This window comes from Heliconius melpomene, chromosome 5, assembly GCF_056956725.1.
Source record: "Heliconius melpomene rosina isolate 202511_hmr_F chromosome 5, ASM5695672v1, whole genome shotgun sequence".
Classification (NCBI taxonomy): domain Eukaryota; kingdom Metazoa; phylum Arthropoda; class Insecta; order Lepidoptera; family Nymphalidae; genus Heliconius; species Heliconius melpomene.
Window position 1 is genome coordinate 5,887,159 of NC_140393.1, and position 17,617 is coordinate 5,904,775.

The window sequence follows — 17,617 nt, forward strand, 5'->3', positions numbered from 1 at the left end:
ATTTGTTTTGGATTTTTGATTATAAAAATATTTTTAATTTCAAAAATATTTATATAATCTATTTCTTTAACTTAAGCGTGAATTTACTTATATATTTGAGTATTTATTTAAAAATAAAAATCATATATTTTTAATTCTGAATATTCTATATCCACGGCAACATGTCACCGCAAGTTTGCTCTCAAAATCACGCAACTGACCATAGCCGGTCGGCGGCGCTGGTTACATCTTATCTGTATTCTGTACGGATTCGGGGCGACCTTTCAAAATATACATTACTTGTACATTTTATAATGTAAATGTCATTATTGAATTAATAAGAAGATCATTAAAGCGATTACAATATTTTACTCTCCACTCTCCATTCTCCACTCTCCGTTGCTTTCACGCAGATGTAACACCGTAACAGTGGACGCAGCTACCGTAACAATCGTTACATGTATCGATTATAATACCGATTTTTTGTCCGCGGTTTCTAAAAACGGATGTAACAATTATAATTGGCGATTTTACGATTGGCGTCACGAATCGTGGTTATTCAGAGAGGATTGCAATGGACCCCCCATTTTTTCTGTCGGTCTGTCGACCACAAATTTATATTTCTGCGAAAGCGTTCGTTAGTTTTTCAATAAGCTATAAATATGGCAACGCAACGCAACGGTGGCACGCGCACGCGCCGCTAACTAGCCCGGCCGTGTCATCGTTGTGCAATCTGCCCCACCCAGTACAAGCATTTCTAGCCAAGGCTCTATTTGATAGACGGCGGTCGGTATTTCGATTATTATATAAACTTAATGTAAGAAACTGTTCTTTTTTGGCTATTTTTTTTAGCTTTACGCTGTATTTTGCATGAGGTAAGCAGAGGGAGCCTAGTTAAATCACTTCGCCCCCCACTTTTCGTCGAATTTTGGAGATGTTTGAGTGGCGGAACTAAACGCCACGTTTTGTCTCGATATCAAAACGAATGAACGAAGAAATGAAATTTTTTTTTTTTAAATTTTGGGAATTGAACCCAGTGCGCGCCTTTGCCTCGACTGGCCTCAACTTCTAGTTAGATTTTTTTGTTAAACAATAAATAATAATGTAAAACCTCTAATTATTCATAGATTTTTTATTAATTATAATTGTATTAAAGATAAATAATATGCCAATTTAAAAAAGAAGATGTATTGCTTAATATATATCTAAGGTGCAAAGGATCCTTGTATTGTATTAACTTTTTAGGTCTACTCTCTTATAACTTAAGCCATACTATTTGGAAACGATTCCGTTAAGGTACTATACATAATGAAACCTATAGTTTGTTCCTGGAGACCGACTAGAATAGGGCGGCGTTTACTTAATAAAATTTATTATGTAATTTAAACTTATCAGTTTGTGATAACGTTCGTTTGAAATTATATAACTTTTGTATTTTAATACCTTCATGAGTAGGAGTTGGCAGCTGCTTCTGTAATGCGATTTTTTTTCTTTTAAAGTAGAAATGTCTTCGAAATTGAAATTTCGATATAATAAATAGGTATATTATACCTTCTGTTATATTTTTACGTAACATTCATAAAAAAAAACCATTCATTTACACCACACCACTATTCGCTTGGTGTCATTATATGTTGTTAACAGTTTTAGTTTCACTTATATAATCTATTTCTCTGCCAGCTTCATACTGTAAATGGACGAGTAGAGACAGAAAAATTAGTGTTAGCTTTTATTCCTCCAAACGGAGATCGAACCTACAACTATCACGCAATAGATTACTTTTAATTTTGACAGCAAATATCGTAACGGCCATAGAAAATTCCAACGAAACGAAGGTCTAATTAGCGTTGTAAATTCAATTGGTCGTTTATACAATAGTACTGGGAGGTTTGTTTCTCTCAAATTATTGGCAATAAAGCTTAATCATATCGTAAAAGCGAAGCCGCTCGTAAGGCGGAGCGCTAAAATGCCCTAGGCGTGGATATAAATGTTTGTGCTGGAATTTTATTATTGTATTTAGATTAACAGTTCGTATGTTTATTTCTTTTTAGATATTTAATTTATTTTCAGCTTCGTACTTTCGTACTTACTTCGTTCGTACTTCTTTCGTTACTTCGTTTTGAGGCGGAACTTAACGCCGCGCTCTTGCCTTAGTACCAGAACGAAATAACGAAAATACTATTAAATAATAATTCACTTCCCTGAGTGAGGTTTTTTCCTTTTTTAAGATCCTACTTTATAGAATGTTACTTCATTTATGTCGTTATTATAATGTACAGGTAGACAACGTTACTAAAATATGATGAATATTTGAATTAATTTACATAAACTGAAAATGTTTTACTTCCTGTACCAAATAAACCAAAAAGAAAAAAAAGAAAAGGGTATAGAATAAAATAAACAAATTGATTTAATGTTATTTATTTCATTTTGACAAGGTAATTGGTGACCTTCAAACGCCTAATAGGTATCAAAAGTATAAAACGACAAAGGTAATAATCTCTATTACTTAGTACTCTAGTGATAAGTTAAATAGCATCTCTTATATGCCTAACTATATGTTTTGGTACGAGTATACTATAGAATAAGGGCATGGCAAATTGTTTTATTATTAAAGGTAACACTGACTCAGGATTGTGGGTAGTTGGAAAAATACTTTCAAATATATAGAAAAATAACAATTTTAATAGCTCTTTATGTTTGTACCATAATTTTCTATAGAAAACTATGTTTTACTATGATTTTTAATTATTTAGATTATATATAAGTTGACTTTAGGTAGAATTTATTAGCAGCTGTAGAATACAAGCCATGATAAGATGTGGTTAAAAAAATTGGAATTTTTAACAATTTTGTATGCTAATTAGAAGAATAGCCATATATAACTAAGAAAGCGACACTAGAAAACTTCACGCCAAAACTTAACTTTGAATTAATGGAGATTTAAAATCATCCATTTCAATCGACAAGAATAGGTAATGAATGAAAAAAAGTATGACAAACTTAAAAAAAAGGAACGAAAAAAAACATACAATACTTTTTATACTCGTAACAATAATAGAGATCTATCTAAACTTAAAGGAACGTTTACATTAGTTCTTTGAAAGACCTCCCTCAACATATTTGATATAACAATATACACGGATCCAATTGCGGCCAAGTAATAAATAAAATCACAGATGTTCTATCCTAATTTAGTAAAAAGATTTTTAAACGAGCGAATCGTTTTTTTTTTGTATAGATTTACAAAATAATCTGTATATTATAATAATATGTATATAATTTTCTATATAAAATCTCAGAAATAAAAAATATTTTCTAATTTTCGTAATATTTTTAAACATAACAAACAAGGGCGATGAACGTCCAAATTGTACACCATATATTTATCGTACTCTGTGGCTTCGCTCTATAACTAAATAATTTACTCAACACACAGTATAAAATTCTTCATTTTATAAAATTATTTATTTCATCAATAAGCAACAAGTCATAGTTTATTGGTAACCGGCGTTTCCTTTCAGACTAAAACACTAACATATATAATATAATAACATCAAATGAAGCGAAATTTACAAAAAAAACTATACAAATCTACTTACATCCATACAATTTTAATTAATAACTAAATCTAAAATAGCGAACACTGAACACTTATAGAGCTACGTATTTACGTCATTATGCATATACAATAAAAAAAAGGTTCTATATTATCGTATAACGTTATCGGTAGTAAAAATTCGGTACGCGTCCTAACTAAACTATTTTCATACATATTTACATTGAAAGGTGATGGCCGACTTTGTTTTGTGGTTTTTAACTTTCACACATGTCTTAATTTTCCCCTAATTACTTTAAGTATTAAGGGAATCAACCCTTACAAAAATAAAAAAAATGTATGAAGTCGGCATACACTTTAAAGAATTCAATTAAGAATAGATATTTGAATTGTGTAATATACATTCAAATAATATATTCAACATATAATTTTATATTAATATCAATCAATACAGATTGAAGTATATAATTAAAACTTTTAATAGAGTACGGTGCGGCTTATTCAGGTGTCAAATCTCAGAGTCAATGACATACAGTTGTAATTACACATAAGAGTCATTTGGATGTATCGACCAGATATCGTATATTGAATTACATCTTGAGTTCACTATCAGGTATGGTCCGCCACGCTCGCGGCCGTGGCAGCGCGGCGCGCCGGCGCCACACGTCCCATGAATGACCTAATTTCTTCGAAATAAGTCTCTTCTGGGGACCTCCGGCGATTATCATCACCGTTTTCTGCTTCATGTTTCTTTAAATGCCTGTCCAGATTCGTCTGTTGGCCGAAGCAACGGTCGCAGTGACGACACCGAAAAGGTCTTTCTTTGTTGTGAATGTTCCGCACATGTCTTTGCAAGTTTGATGATATTGAGAATGATCTTTCACAGTACTTGCACCGGTAAGGCTGCTCGCCCGTATGCGTCCGTAAGTGTCTCGTTAGGTTAGCGCTCCGTGGGAATGCTTTGCCACAGTATGAGCATGTGTATCGGTCCCGTGCTCGGTTTACTCCAGGGTTTTGGGGAACCGGCGGTGCTCTTGGAGCACCAGGAGCTAGTAAAGTTGCAGCCGCGGCGGGCAAGAAGGGATAGCGACCAAACGACGCTGGTAGTGCCAGCGGCAATCTGCGGCAAAACTGGAGTAACGCTGGATGCGCTGGATGAGCCGGATGTGTAGGATGTGGCGGCGGCGGCGGCGACTGAGTGATAAGATTACAGTTTTCATCTTCTAATCGTGGTGGACGCTTGTGCGTGACCCTGAGGTCTAGAGGTTCATCAGCACGGGGGGAGCCGAGAGGGCTGGGATGTCGCTCGAGAGGCGAGGAGGGCGGCGAGGCTAGGCGGCGCGGCGCCGCGTGCTTTTCGCGCATGGCGGCCGCCGCGCACGCGCTCATCGGGCTCGTGCGCCACCGACCTGGAACAAACACATAGCGACATAAGTAAAACAGTTAAATTGAGTTATTATAAATAACTAGTGGCATCTGAATAAATTTTGTTCTTTGTCCTTTAAATTTCTAATATAATTATTTTAATCCAAATTCTTAGACGTTATCTAAAATTTATCTATGTAAGTCAACTAATATTATGAGTACTAAAAAGATAAGAGAATAAGGACGTTGTAAAGGTAATTCGTGCTAAAATTGCGAAATGAGGACCGGTGCGGGGTGGCCATCAGATAGACGCTCCTACGCTCGCCTTCGACGCACACCCACAGGCTTGCGACATCGAAACTAGAGCAATTGATTCAGAAATGATGATTTTTAAATTAATTATTAACGATACTTTATTGGGTGCTTTACGATGAGGTAAGTACAGTTTTACGAATAAATTAAAATACATTACGAAACGGCAAGATTGCGAAAATTCGTTATATGTCTATATAAAAATACAGTGATCAATTGTACTGATAATATTATAAAAATTCTATTATATTAGTAGTTAAAATATAAAACATCCAAGCAAAGTCAGGGTTGGTTAGCTAGTTTCTTATTCGTATGAAATATTTTCGTACGAGTTGTTTTACAACAAGTTGTTTTACTTAATTTCGTCCCTTTCACATGTTCCACTTTTCAACTTAACATGTAAAAGTCACATTACTTTCAGTAAACAGCTTTATTGGTATAATTGATCACTTTACTTACAATACTTACCTATATTTGTTACTGACATGTGAGTATAACCTGTACTAAGATTTAGTAGATATAACTGAACGATTTCTAGTTATGTATGTTTTTAGCAAAACTTTACACAATTTCTAAACGCTTTTTTAGTTATCCTATTAGCAAAAGGTAAACAAATAACGTTTTTAAATTTTTAAGATATTAAAAAAAATATTATCTACTACTGTGCCCATAGTATCCCATGGATTAACCTTATAATGTTTTTCCAAATTGCGTAACCTTTTACTATTGAAATGGCACGTATGCTAAGATTTCTCAACAGTTATGATACCTCCAGAACAATGTCGCAAATTTGTTGGTTAACGCCTACGATCAAACACGCCGCTAATTTGCACCGAAAGGAGACGACATAAATCCTTTAAGCGAAGTCAGCTATCGACTTCTCGGGATCCTTATTTGGTGAGCTCGTGAGGCCAGTGACGCTTGCTTATGATTTGTGACACTGTTCCGCTTAGCTCTGAGGCTTCGATATGAAGGCAAGTAAAAAACGTTGATATTTCATATATGCTTGTACATTTAGAGGCGATATGAAGGTGTTCTTCTAAGGTTATTATAAAAACAAGTTAATTAACTATAGATAGATATGATTAAAACCATTTATTTGTTGAAATAAATTTGATTTGCTTGTTAAGACTGATCTTGAGATGCCCTTTTCATTCACAAATTATAAATCTATGACTGAAAACGGCATCTCAAGATCTGTCTCAAATCAGAACTATTTATAAATACTGGCCTTAAATACAAACGTGGAAGATTACCAGCTTGTCGGAATTACCAAAGATTTAGCCACATTTGGGTATCTAGACTGCTTGAACGACCCATAGAACATTTACACCAGATTCGAAGTCCCACAAATCGTAGTCACGACCAGCTAATTACCAATAATTACCGTTCGGAAGCGTGGTGACGCGTGGTAGGCGGGGCCAGCATGGTTATATATGTTAATGTAAATTGTATAGCCAATGAGCGCCATCACCGCACCCGCCGTGATATATTAGCATTTGAATCGGTTCTACTCTGACTCCACCGTTGACTTTTGTAGGCATTCGGTATAGGCTCGTCAATACGACCCACCTAGTTAAGTAATATTACTAAATTATCGATAACTTCTATGTATTTTATATTTATTTATCGATATGTTCGAGTGCTATCGATAAGTTACTTTATATGTTTTCGATAAGCTAATAATAATTTAGCTTCTATATTGAAGGCGAGGTGTGAATTGAAATGGGACATCGTAATTTAGTATGGAACGATTCCGTTCCGTGTAAACAGTGTGTTTACTGCTTCTTAGAATTTACGTCAGTTAATAATATCGTTTGAAATATATATAAAGTTGTTCTAATATTCAATAAATATCTGATATTCATATAAGTTTTGCATCACAGAAATATATAATCATTTACGGAAGCATAATATCATTGTTAGAAACAGGATATAAAATGACATATTCCAGTAGTAAAGGGTCAGACGTAACTTAATTGTTTTAAGCTTCAGCTTTATTCCGCATGTAGCAGGGTAGACGGAGAAAGTTTAGTGTTAAAACACTCCGTTCCCCACTTTCCGATGAAATCTGACCAGAGCGAAGAAATGAAATGAAATATTTAATTTCATCGAATGGAAATCGAACCCACGACCTGTTACGTTTATTTTATTCTTGTTAATTCTATTCATAAATCTATAATCACAAACAACCGTTTAGGTATCGTGACTTACCGCGTTCTCCCATCAATCAACTCTTCCAAGTGTAGACATTAGCTACCGTTCATAGTAAATTGGTACCAGTGACAGCATAATAAAGTGTAAATTGGCTTGCATGATAGAGAGGTCTCGTGTGAAGTAAGCCGCCAATGATACGCGTCTCGCATGGTCACCAGCGGAACATGTGGGTGGTGGTGGTGGTGGTAGGATGTACTGACGATAAAAACACCAGTAGGTTGGTATTAATTTATTAAAAACTCAGCATATAAGGAATTTCCATTACGTTTCTAGTTGTAATTATTGCAATTTGTAGTTGATAGCGTATTATTTCATAGATATTAATGGCATTAGCATTGTAGATTTTGTTATATCTCAGGACTTTTTGTTTGTTGTTTTAATATGAGGTCGTGGGTTCAGTTTTCATCTGGTATATTATTGCATTTCTAATCTATTAAGGCGTGGTCGTATTCTATAATTTTTTCCTTGTATTTGACTTAGTTTCGATTGCTTTAAAAAATTTGTAATTCATTTTAGTCGCGTTTGTTAATAATCTATACAAATAATTGCCTTTATAAGGTACTAATAAAAAAACATAAACCTAATAATATCCATCTAAAAGTATTAAATAAAAATAAATATAGAAACGAAAAACATAAGCCATCGTTGTCGCTAATAAATCTAATAAAATCTCCCAATTTGGTAAGAAAATGTTATAAGATATGAATTTATTCGCATACTATATATATATATATATATCTTTTGGTATATATTTTACTGAAGCAAAGTTAGTTGCAAAATCAAAAGGCAATACAAATAGTATAGCCCCATATGTCTTGAATACTCCACATACTCTCTCATAGGATGGAGGCCGTAGGAGATTCACACGCTAGTTTTTAGATCGATATCGACAACTACAATCTTTGATTTATTTCACATCACTATTTTAGGAAACACGTCGCGTCGATCACTGTATGGCATATGACATTACTATACGAGAAATATATATGTTTGACTGAATCGACCGTGTTATTTTCTATGCTTGGGAATTGTTAAAAAAATTGTAGTCCCACGTATAGCACCCATTCTGGTCTTCCTCGTGCTATAAATATAGAATATAAGTTCATGTATCTATAACAGAAATGTATATATATAACTAATACACCAGAGACCAGTCCTGGTGCAGAAATATAGCGTTTTGTGGATTCGACTCCCACTCGAGGAAATTGTATTTTCAATATTTTCATTCCTTTGCTCTGGTGTCGAGGCAAAACGTGGCGTTCAGTTCCAAATCGGTTCAGAATTCAGTGGAAACTAGGGAACGGAGTGTCATAACAGTAGGTTCCCTCTGCCTACCCTGGTGTGAGTGTGATATAGAAACATTTATAATAAATTCGTCTTTAAATATTTTATATAACAAACACAGTTAGTAAAAAAAACGTTATAACAGCCTTCATTAGTCTATTTTAGTTTATAAAACGGATGAAAGTTATATAAATGAGATATCTAAGTGTAAAAACACATAATACACTAATAAATATCTCCTGACCTAGTCATAAAAAGTGTTCCTAAAATCAACCCACCACTCGTTAAAAGGAAAGCAGTCTAGGCGTTGTTTTCTAAACGTATTTACTTCAGTAATAAACTTTTATAACATTAAGAGTGGAGAATTCTTCTGTAGTTCCCGAGTTATAGTCGTTCAGTAAGAAATATGGTTGCGTCGCTCTAATTACAAGTGTCGTAAAAGCTGAGCACTAGCTAGCAGCACTTGCCATTGGCAGTTCCATAGATTTAAGGGAAAACGTGTAAGTTGATGTCACTTTAATAAATATTTCTTACATAAAGATATACTTAAAATGTGCTAACTTCAAAACGATGGTTTTAAATTAAGATTTTTTTTTTACCTGTATTAGGTATAAAGAATTCAATAAGCGAAAAAATGTGCATTTTTACTCAAGAAATTCAAGATTGTAAGGATATAAATTTTAACGAAAACTTAATAAAGATATAAAAAATATTAAGCGAAAAGAATAATCAATTGTCACTCATTGTTGTATCAACTTTGGACTTAAAAATGATTTAATTAAATACATATGCAAACACCGTATAAATATCACTACGTTATACTTAAGTAGATATAATAAAAAGGATGTTTTTTTGCTAATAAAATTTGATAACATATATATAAAAATTTTACATATATATTTAAAATTAATGTTAGATAAAGGAATAGATAGAAACATGTATAATATCACTTCCTTACATATGTATCGAGCGTGTACATTTTTTCATACTCATATGTACGAAGGTAATAAACACAAGGTTAAAAACTGTATATTAAAGCCATCTACTTGTAAATTGCAAAAATATGGATGTTTTAAATATCAAAGTATATCATTAGACGAGATCTGATAAACATTATTGCAATACAAAACATTAAAGGTAAAAATAATTTAGAATTATATACATTTTTTATAATCACTTAATTGTATAATTGAATTATATTGATTATATTGGCTGATCTGTTAAATAAATGAAATTATATAAATTATTTGCTATAGTAGATTTTAATTGGGATGTGTGTCTATACGTAAGTTTTTAGATTTCAATTTTGAAGTCAAGAGGTACTGTAATCCACTACTTGTCGCAAGACAGCTTGCTACTTTTTAAGTGTTTATATAGAGTTGCTAGCTTTGGATGTAAAAACTAAATTGTATATGAGGGCAAACAACGCATAAATACATGCTATTTCGTTGTAATTAAGGATAATAAACAAGTATTTGTAATAAAATGAATCTACGACCTAACAATACCAGAATTGCGACCATACAAATTTCAAGTAATATTCAATGTAAGAGTGCCTTCATAGTAAATACAGTTGGGTGAACAATTATCATTAGTCCACTACAGATATAATAATGCATTTTCATTATTTATTCAGAATAATCTTTACAAAATTGCAGGCGGTAGATAGCAAGAGTTGCATCATAAATAACACAGCAGTATTAGAATGAAGGCGGGAAACCAGGCAAATTTGCATTGGTGATTCGGATTTGTGGGGACATGTCCAGTATTAAAATGATGTATGGCACTGTGATTACAGATCTTGGATGTTGCGTAGGGTAGGGTACAAAGTGACTGTAAAACCGACTGGTTGTGGGTTCGATCCCCATTCGAAGATATGAAATATTTATTTAAATTTACATGAGAGATATTTATTTAAATGTACATGAGAGCGACGACTGACCTCTAAATTTCATATGTTTTATTTGATTATTATTAAAGTATTTTTTAAAAAATATTTTAGGTTTTTTTATAAAATATGTTCTAGAAAAAAATATTAGTCGTCGCTTATAAAAATATCACTATGTTGACTTAGAATTTCTATTTATACTTGCTTAATTGTAAATCCAAACACGTTTTCTCGATATAAATTCCTACAGGTTTCTTGAAGGCATGCCTTATGCGTTAATAAATGAAAATTCTATTAATGTTATCATATTAATAACTCGTACCAGTCGTATGAGAGTTGCTAGAGACGCTCGTTAACTGACTTACATGCCTTATTAGTGGAAAAAATCTTTGATTTTTTATAAAATAATACATAACTTAATACAAATATTTTTCTGTCAGCTTGACGCTGTATCCCGCAATTAGGGGGCTAGGCAGAGGGAATCTAGTGCTTGCCTCGATACCATAGCGAAGAAATGAAAATATTAAATATTTAATTTCCTCGAATGGGAATCAAACCCAAAACCTGTTGCTTTTACAGTATCCCACTTGTAGCCTATGCTACGACTAGCTTCAATATATGACTTAATAATATGTAAAAAAATGAATATATATATAATATAGTCCTTTGTCCGCAGGTTGATACGGAACAGCTGGTAAGAATATCTCTGAGCACAAACACGACATTTCGCCAACGCAACACGTGGGCGGCACTTCTTTATCAAGAACGAGCCTGGAGTACTAGATTTTATTAGACATACCCTTAATAAATTGCGGAAGTGTCGCGTGCCGTGTTCGTATATCGTAATATATGTTAAGGTTGTTATTTTCCTATGGTATGGCTGTCACAGTCGGTTAATAAAAAGTTAATAATGGTTAAGTTGTAGGAATTTTTGTATAGATTTTTTTTTATTATCATTATGGTTGCTAGTTCTAGAAATACGTCCACTCGTAGCACTCCTAGGGTCGTAAAGTAAAAAAAATATGTTAAAATAAGTTTAAATATATTATGTAGGTATACCTGTATATCATTATATAGTTCATTCATTTCTGTTTTTTTAATAATTCATTGATAAAGAAACTCGTAAAGTTTTCTTATCATCGTATTAATGTAAATTGTTTCAAAACAAACTATAATTTACAAATTAATTGATAAAATTGACTAACTGCTCTGTCACATGGCCAAAATCGCAGGTATACTCCAGGAAGTAAGCAAGAGGGAAAAAAATCTTCTTCATAAATAAATCTAAATAAAAGATTTTTAATTTAAAATTGAAAAATAATATTTTAGTTCCCTTATTTGCCAAACGAGATAAAAAATAATCATAGTCGTGTAATCCACACGAGTAAAGACGCGTGTCGAAGAAGTATAACATAATTAACATTTAAATTTAGTTGACTTTGATTTACATATCTAATGTAAGAAAAAAAATGCAAATTATTCAAAATAATTCCACCTTAGCTAATGTTTATCAATCAATAAATAAATAACATGTAACGTAAATAAATAATTACTGTCGTAAATGATTACCGAGTTTCCAAGAATTTATTAAAATATTTCCAAGGTCTAAGTGGCCCAGGGGCACGAGCGTGTTACTGTAAACGACAGGTGTCAGGTTCGATTCCCACTCGAGGAAATGAAATATTTATTATTTATATTTCTTGAATGAAATATTTAATATTTTCATTTCTTCGCTCTGGTATCGAGGCTAAGCACGGCGTTAAATTCCGTCACTCAACACGAAATTCCTGCTGAATTTAGATGACAGTGGGCAACGGAAATGTGTTCACACTAGTTTCCGAGGTTCCCTTTGCGTACCCTGCTATGCACGGGATATAGCTAAAAGCTAAAAAAAATGTAAGAAATTTAGAATAAAAGCATACAAGAAGATTTCTTTAAAGTATTCAAGTTTTAAATAATTATTAAAACAGGTTTATCAGCAAGTAGGTATTTGATAACGAAAGTGGCTAATCTCAATTGAATACAGATGACAGAACTGGATCATTCGTAAATCATGTAACTTTTTAATTACATATAAGTGACTTTTACGATTTCTATTTATTATATAGTGACGAGAAAATATTTTTTTTCTAATTTAATTTTAGTAGTAATGATTGAAATTCCATTATCTAAAAGTTAAATAATCTTTTATAAGATAAAATAATAAAAATAGAATATATTTTTCTATAATAAATATTAGAAACAATATATTTATCATTGTGTATTTTCCCTATAGATATTTTATAGGTTTAGTATGATCAAGGATACGAAGAAAGCGGTACGTAATTGATACAGCTTAGATATAGGTTTATAATATTGAATGCATATATTTTCAAATTTTTTGGCTTCCCGCTCCTGTCTATCCAGATACACAGCACGGTAGGCAGAGGGAACCTAGTGTTAGGACATTCCGTTTCCCAATATCCGCCGAATTGTGGAGGCATTACGTGGTGAGTGGCAGAACTCAACACCTCGCTTTGCTTTGACATCAGAGCAAAGAAAATGAAAATATTAATAAATAATAATACATTCCTCTGAGTGGGAATCGAACCCACAATTTGTCGCGTTTACAGTCTCACTTTGTTCTGCTGGGCCAGGACTGGCCTCAATAAAATTTTAATATTCAATTTTAATTGTAATAATTTGTTCTATGCAATTAATGTAATAAAAGAATGCAATAGCTAGTGACATAATTTAATAAGATGTCTAATTTTATTGATGAAAACTACAAATTTATTGGCACTAAATACTATCTATATTAATTAGGTATTGCTTTAGAGTCTTATTAAGAAATCTCTGTATTGGACATATCTCGAGCGGCAATGGCGACCGGATGTTGCAAGTGTCACTAATTATATCATACAACATGTTCGAATACCCCCCAACATATTATTATCAAAGCTATTTGTCCAAGCAATTATAGTTTATAAAACTAAAAAGATAAGTACCAAAATACAATGATACGTTTTTGATTTTGTTTGATGTAATCGTGCCCAGTAAATTTGTGTCCAAAAATAATTAACAAATATTTACGACGGGCGAAAGTGAAATCTGTCACTTATATATTTTTTTTATTAGTTGTTAAAGTCGTGATAAATTATAAAACACATTGCTCTTGCCCGAAATATGGAATGATTAGAGATAGTTTATTTTTTTTATATATATGAATCATAAACTTTCGTTTATAAAATAAAAACGTGATTTTAAGTTGGTTGGTTCATTCGTGGCTGCTTTCGTAAGATTACATCTTAATTTAATTAAACGTTATATTATTTGTTGCTTTTCTAACTTTTTTCGCCATAAAATTTTATTTATGATGTCGTTTTCCAATGATTGCAAGATTATCGATATTGATGGCTGGCTAAGTAAAAAAACACTTTAGTTGTATCAATATTTGTTTTATTCTGTTTTTAAGTATTTGTTGTCATAGCGGCCACAGAAAATTTAAACTATCTAAGTATCACAATTCATGAGATACAGCCTCGTGACAGACGGACAAACAACAGACCCACTCCTCCATAAACTTAATGAGCATTTTACATTAAAATTATATAAAATTCTTGTAAGAAACTCACATATTTTATTTGTACTCGTTCTAATATTTCCATGTTTTGTCTTGTTGTTGCTTGTCCACTAAGCCTTATAGGGCGGTTATTGATGTTCATAGTGTAAAATAAAAATGCACTTATGAATCAAACGACTGTCAACTTACCAGGTATTTAATATTTACGCGTATGCGTACAATTCCATGAGGTATTTTTTAATTAACAAAAGGTAAAATGCTTAGTTAGCATTACGTATAAGAAGAGGTAGTATATATTTGTGTACCGAATGGCTTAATAGGAAGGCCGGTAGTGGCGCAGAGGGTGCGACAGTTGAAGCGACGGATTGTGGGTTTGATTGCCATTCGAGGAAATAAAATATTTCATATTTTCATGTTTCTCATTCTGGCGGCGTTGGGTTCCACCTATCAACATGTAATGGCTCTGGAATCCGTCGGAAAGTGGAGAACGGTAGAATCTTTATGAGAACGGCGTGTTTTAACGCTAGAATCACTCTGCCAACTCTGTTATTTGCTGGAAGAATCTAAAAAAATGGTTTAGTTTGCTAACTACATTGTTGCAATAGAATAGCCTCATATTATTAAAACATTTTTTAGTTGTCCAATAGTTTTTACTACTTAAGCAATTATTAGTTTATTTTTTTTCCTAAATAATTAAACAACATTGAAACAACATACCATTATCATTATATTGATATCAAAAGTATCTCAGCCTTCTATTTGTTCTACTTATAGTGTTATGTTAATAAACCAGTTGGCATTGTTACTGAGGATTCAGTGTAGAATTGACCCCGCACTACGAGATACTATTAATGTATGAATGTGTATGAACTATGGTATATTATATAGTATTTTTTTGTGTTTTTAACCGACTTCTATAGAAGGAAGTTCTCAGTTCGACTGTTTTGTCACAAAAAATAAAGAAAAAAACAAAATATTAAAGAGTCATAAAGAGAAGAGTACTTTTTATTATTTCGAATGCTTTATTAATAAGATAATAATTATTTGATTGTTGTTTTTTAGCTTCTATCTCTATTCTGTACATAGTAAGGTAGGTGGAGGGAATTTGGGAACCTAGAGCTAAGCCTCTTCGTTCCCCATTTACACTTCCTTTCCCCACTTTCCGCTGAATTCTTAATGCTTTAAGTGGCTGAACTCAACGTCGCGTTTAGCCTGGTTACCAAAGTGGAAAAATGAAAATATTAAATATTTCATTCCCGCAAATGGAAATGAACCCGCAATCATCATTACAAATTCTGCTATATTATATTATAGAAGATATAATTTATAACATAATCCGTATTATATCATTTATCGATATAACATCAAGATAGCTCTCATACTATTAACGCATATAATGATATCGTAATATAATCAACTACTTTACAACGAGAGTATAGAAAATGAAGGTATAAATTTTATGGTGAATTTTATGGTACTTAAGTAAATATGTTGAGTATTTGACTATTTAACCAGCTTTAATAGTAGGTTTTATAATTATTGTTATTTATTCCACAAAATTATTTAATATGATATTTATACTCTAAAATGTCGTATATTGTGAAGTTTACACTTAAGTAAGCATTTTAGTGACAAAATTATTCGTCACTAAAATGTTTCATTTATTCGCTCTGAGGTTGAGGTGGAAGCGCGGCGTTTAGTTTCGCCACTTAACACGTAATGCCTCGAGAATTCGGCGGAATGAGGCAGTGTCTTAAATCTAGGCTTAGAGGGAGCCTACCCTACCCTGCTTATATAAATGTTATTCTGAATATAATACGGAAGGCAAATAAAATCCAATTTGAATAAAAATTCCTACGTATTTAGTGCACGTGATGTATAATTTAATTAAATTAAAATAGTGCAAAATTGATATAAAATAATATCGATATTCCTCTAACGACTCCAAGGACGTTGAGGGCCAACTAGTTTCTTTATCTTGTCTCTTCGTCTATTAATGGCACTAGAAGTTTTTGCAGTAATTGAACATACGTATATATTAGTCATATTTTTTAAGGTCTCTGCTCGTTTTTTGTAAGAGCTATTTTTATTACATTTATTACTGTTATGGTTTAATTTTAAAATATAATATTTATTTTATTACTAAATAGTTTTTTTAGTTTTAATATAGCTAGTAGCTTATACAACAGAGTAAAATTTATAAAAAGAAGAAAAGATTTAGTATACTTTGACTACAATATAAAATATGTTGATGACTTTAAAGCGAGCAACGCCGCGTTTCGGGCTAGTATTAAAATGTAAAAGATATCTGCGCACTTTTGAATACCTAATTGGACATGTATGTAAATGTCTCAACAGCTCGCTTATCAGCGGTCATACCCACCTTCATAGTTGTATTTCATTAGAGCATCTGAGCGCAACGAGAGCGAAACATTTATTATTTGTTTAAATCGCATATTAATGAAAGCGTGATTTACGGTATTATTACGCAATCATTATATAAAGGAAGGCTGCTTGTTAGTTTGTCTTTATTTAATTATTTATATTTTTACCCGATTGCGGTGAAGACTGAAAGGAGGGTTGTGTTTTTACCACGTATGTATGTAGGTAGGTATGCATGTCCGTTTCGTTAAGTCCCTTGTTAAGCCACGGATTTTGCGAAAAATGCGTTTGTCCTGATCGCAAATATTACTGGATATATTAATTCGGTTTATACAGTCGGATCTTTTTAAAATTTATGAATTAAAAAAATCCGACTGTACTGTCCTGTTTAAGCTTCAATCAATATAACGAAAATAGAAGGATTGGCGAAGAGAAAATTTGGCTAAAACACTGCGTTCAATTTTCGAGACATTCCGTTGAGTGGCGAAACTTAACGCCAGTGTTTGTCTTGCCAGATAGGGAAAGCAGTGAATTTCCTTTAGCTAGGATCGAACCCACAAACGATCCTGAACAACTGCACTGGCTCTTAATAATATATAAGAGTAATTATAAATTAAAAACTAATTAAATTCTTTAAGACATTATACGTTTATTACTTGTCTCACTTCCTCTCGCATCCATCCAACATTACATAGATGGAATAAAATGAAATATCAATAAATAATGAATCAAAAGACCTTTAAAACAATGCTTTCAATTAGCACAAGTATTTTTCTAGGTTTTTTCCTGCCAGTTACAAGCAAAGAAAATATGTATTCATTAATATAGAAGAAACATGACTTATAAAACAGTCACCACAAAGTCATTAAAACGGGCAGGTTAATAAATCAATTATAATTAATTAAAATATTTAATCGCGATTAACAAATTACGTAAAGTAATTAAATGTAATTCTATTCTATTCTATTCTATTTTTATTATTGAAAAGGAACGCCAGAAGTCCACCTGGTCAGACTAGCGGTGTTCTAGTTAACTTGATTTTATGCAATAACAGGTGCACGGCAAGAAA

General features: G+C 32.4%; 1 protein-coding gene across 1 annotated transcript in view; it reads right to left on the reverse strand.

Moving 5' to 3' along the window:
- Positions 1–2,384: 2,384 nt before the first annotated feature.
- LOC146539061 (transcription factor hamlet-like) overlaps positions 2,385–17,617 on the reverse strand; it is an 84,867-nt gene continuing 69,634 nt past the window's right edge. The window contains exon 3 of the mRNA XM_085185737.1: positions 2,385–4,947. Coding sequence (XP_085041863.1) covers positions 4,148–4,927 — 780 coding nt within the window. The 5' untranslated portion in view covers positions 4,928–4,947 and the 3' untranslated portion in view covers positions 2,385–4,147. The remainder of the gene's footprint in view (positions 4,948–17,617) is intronic.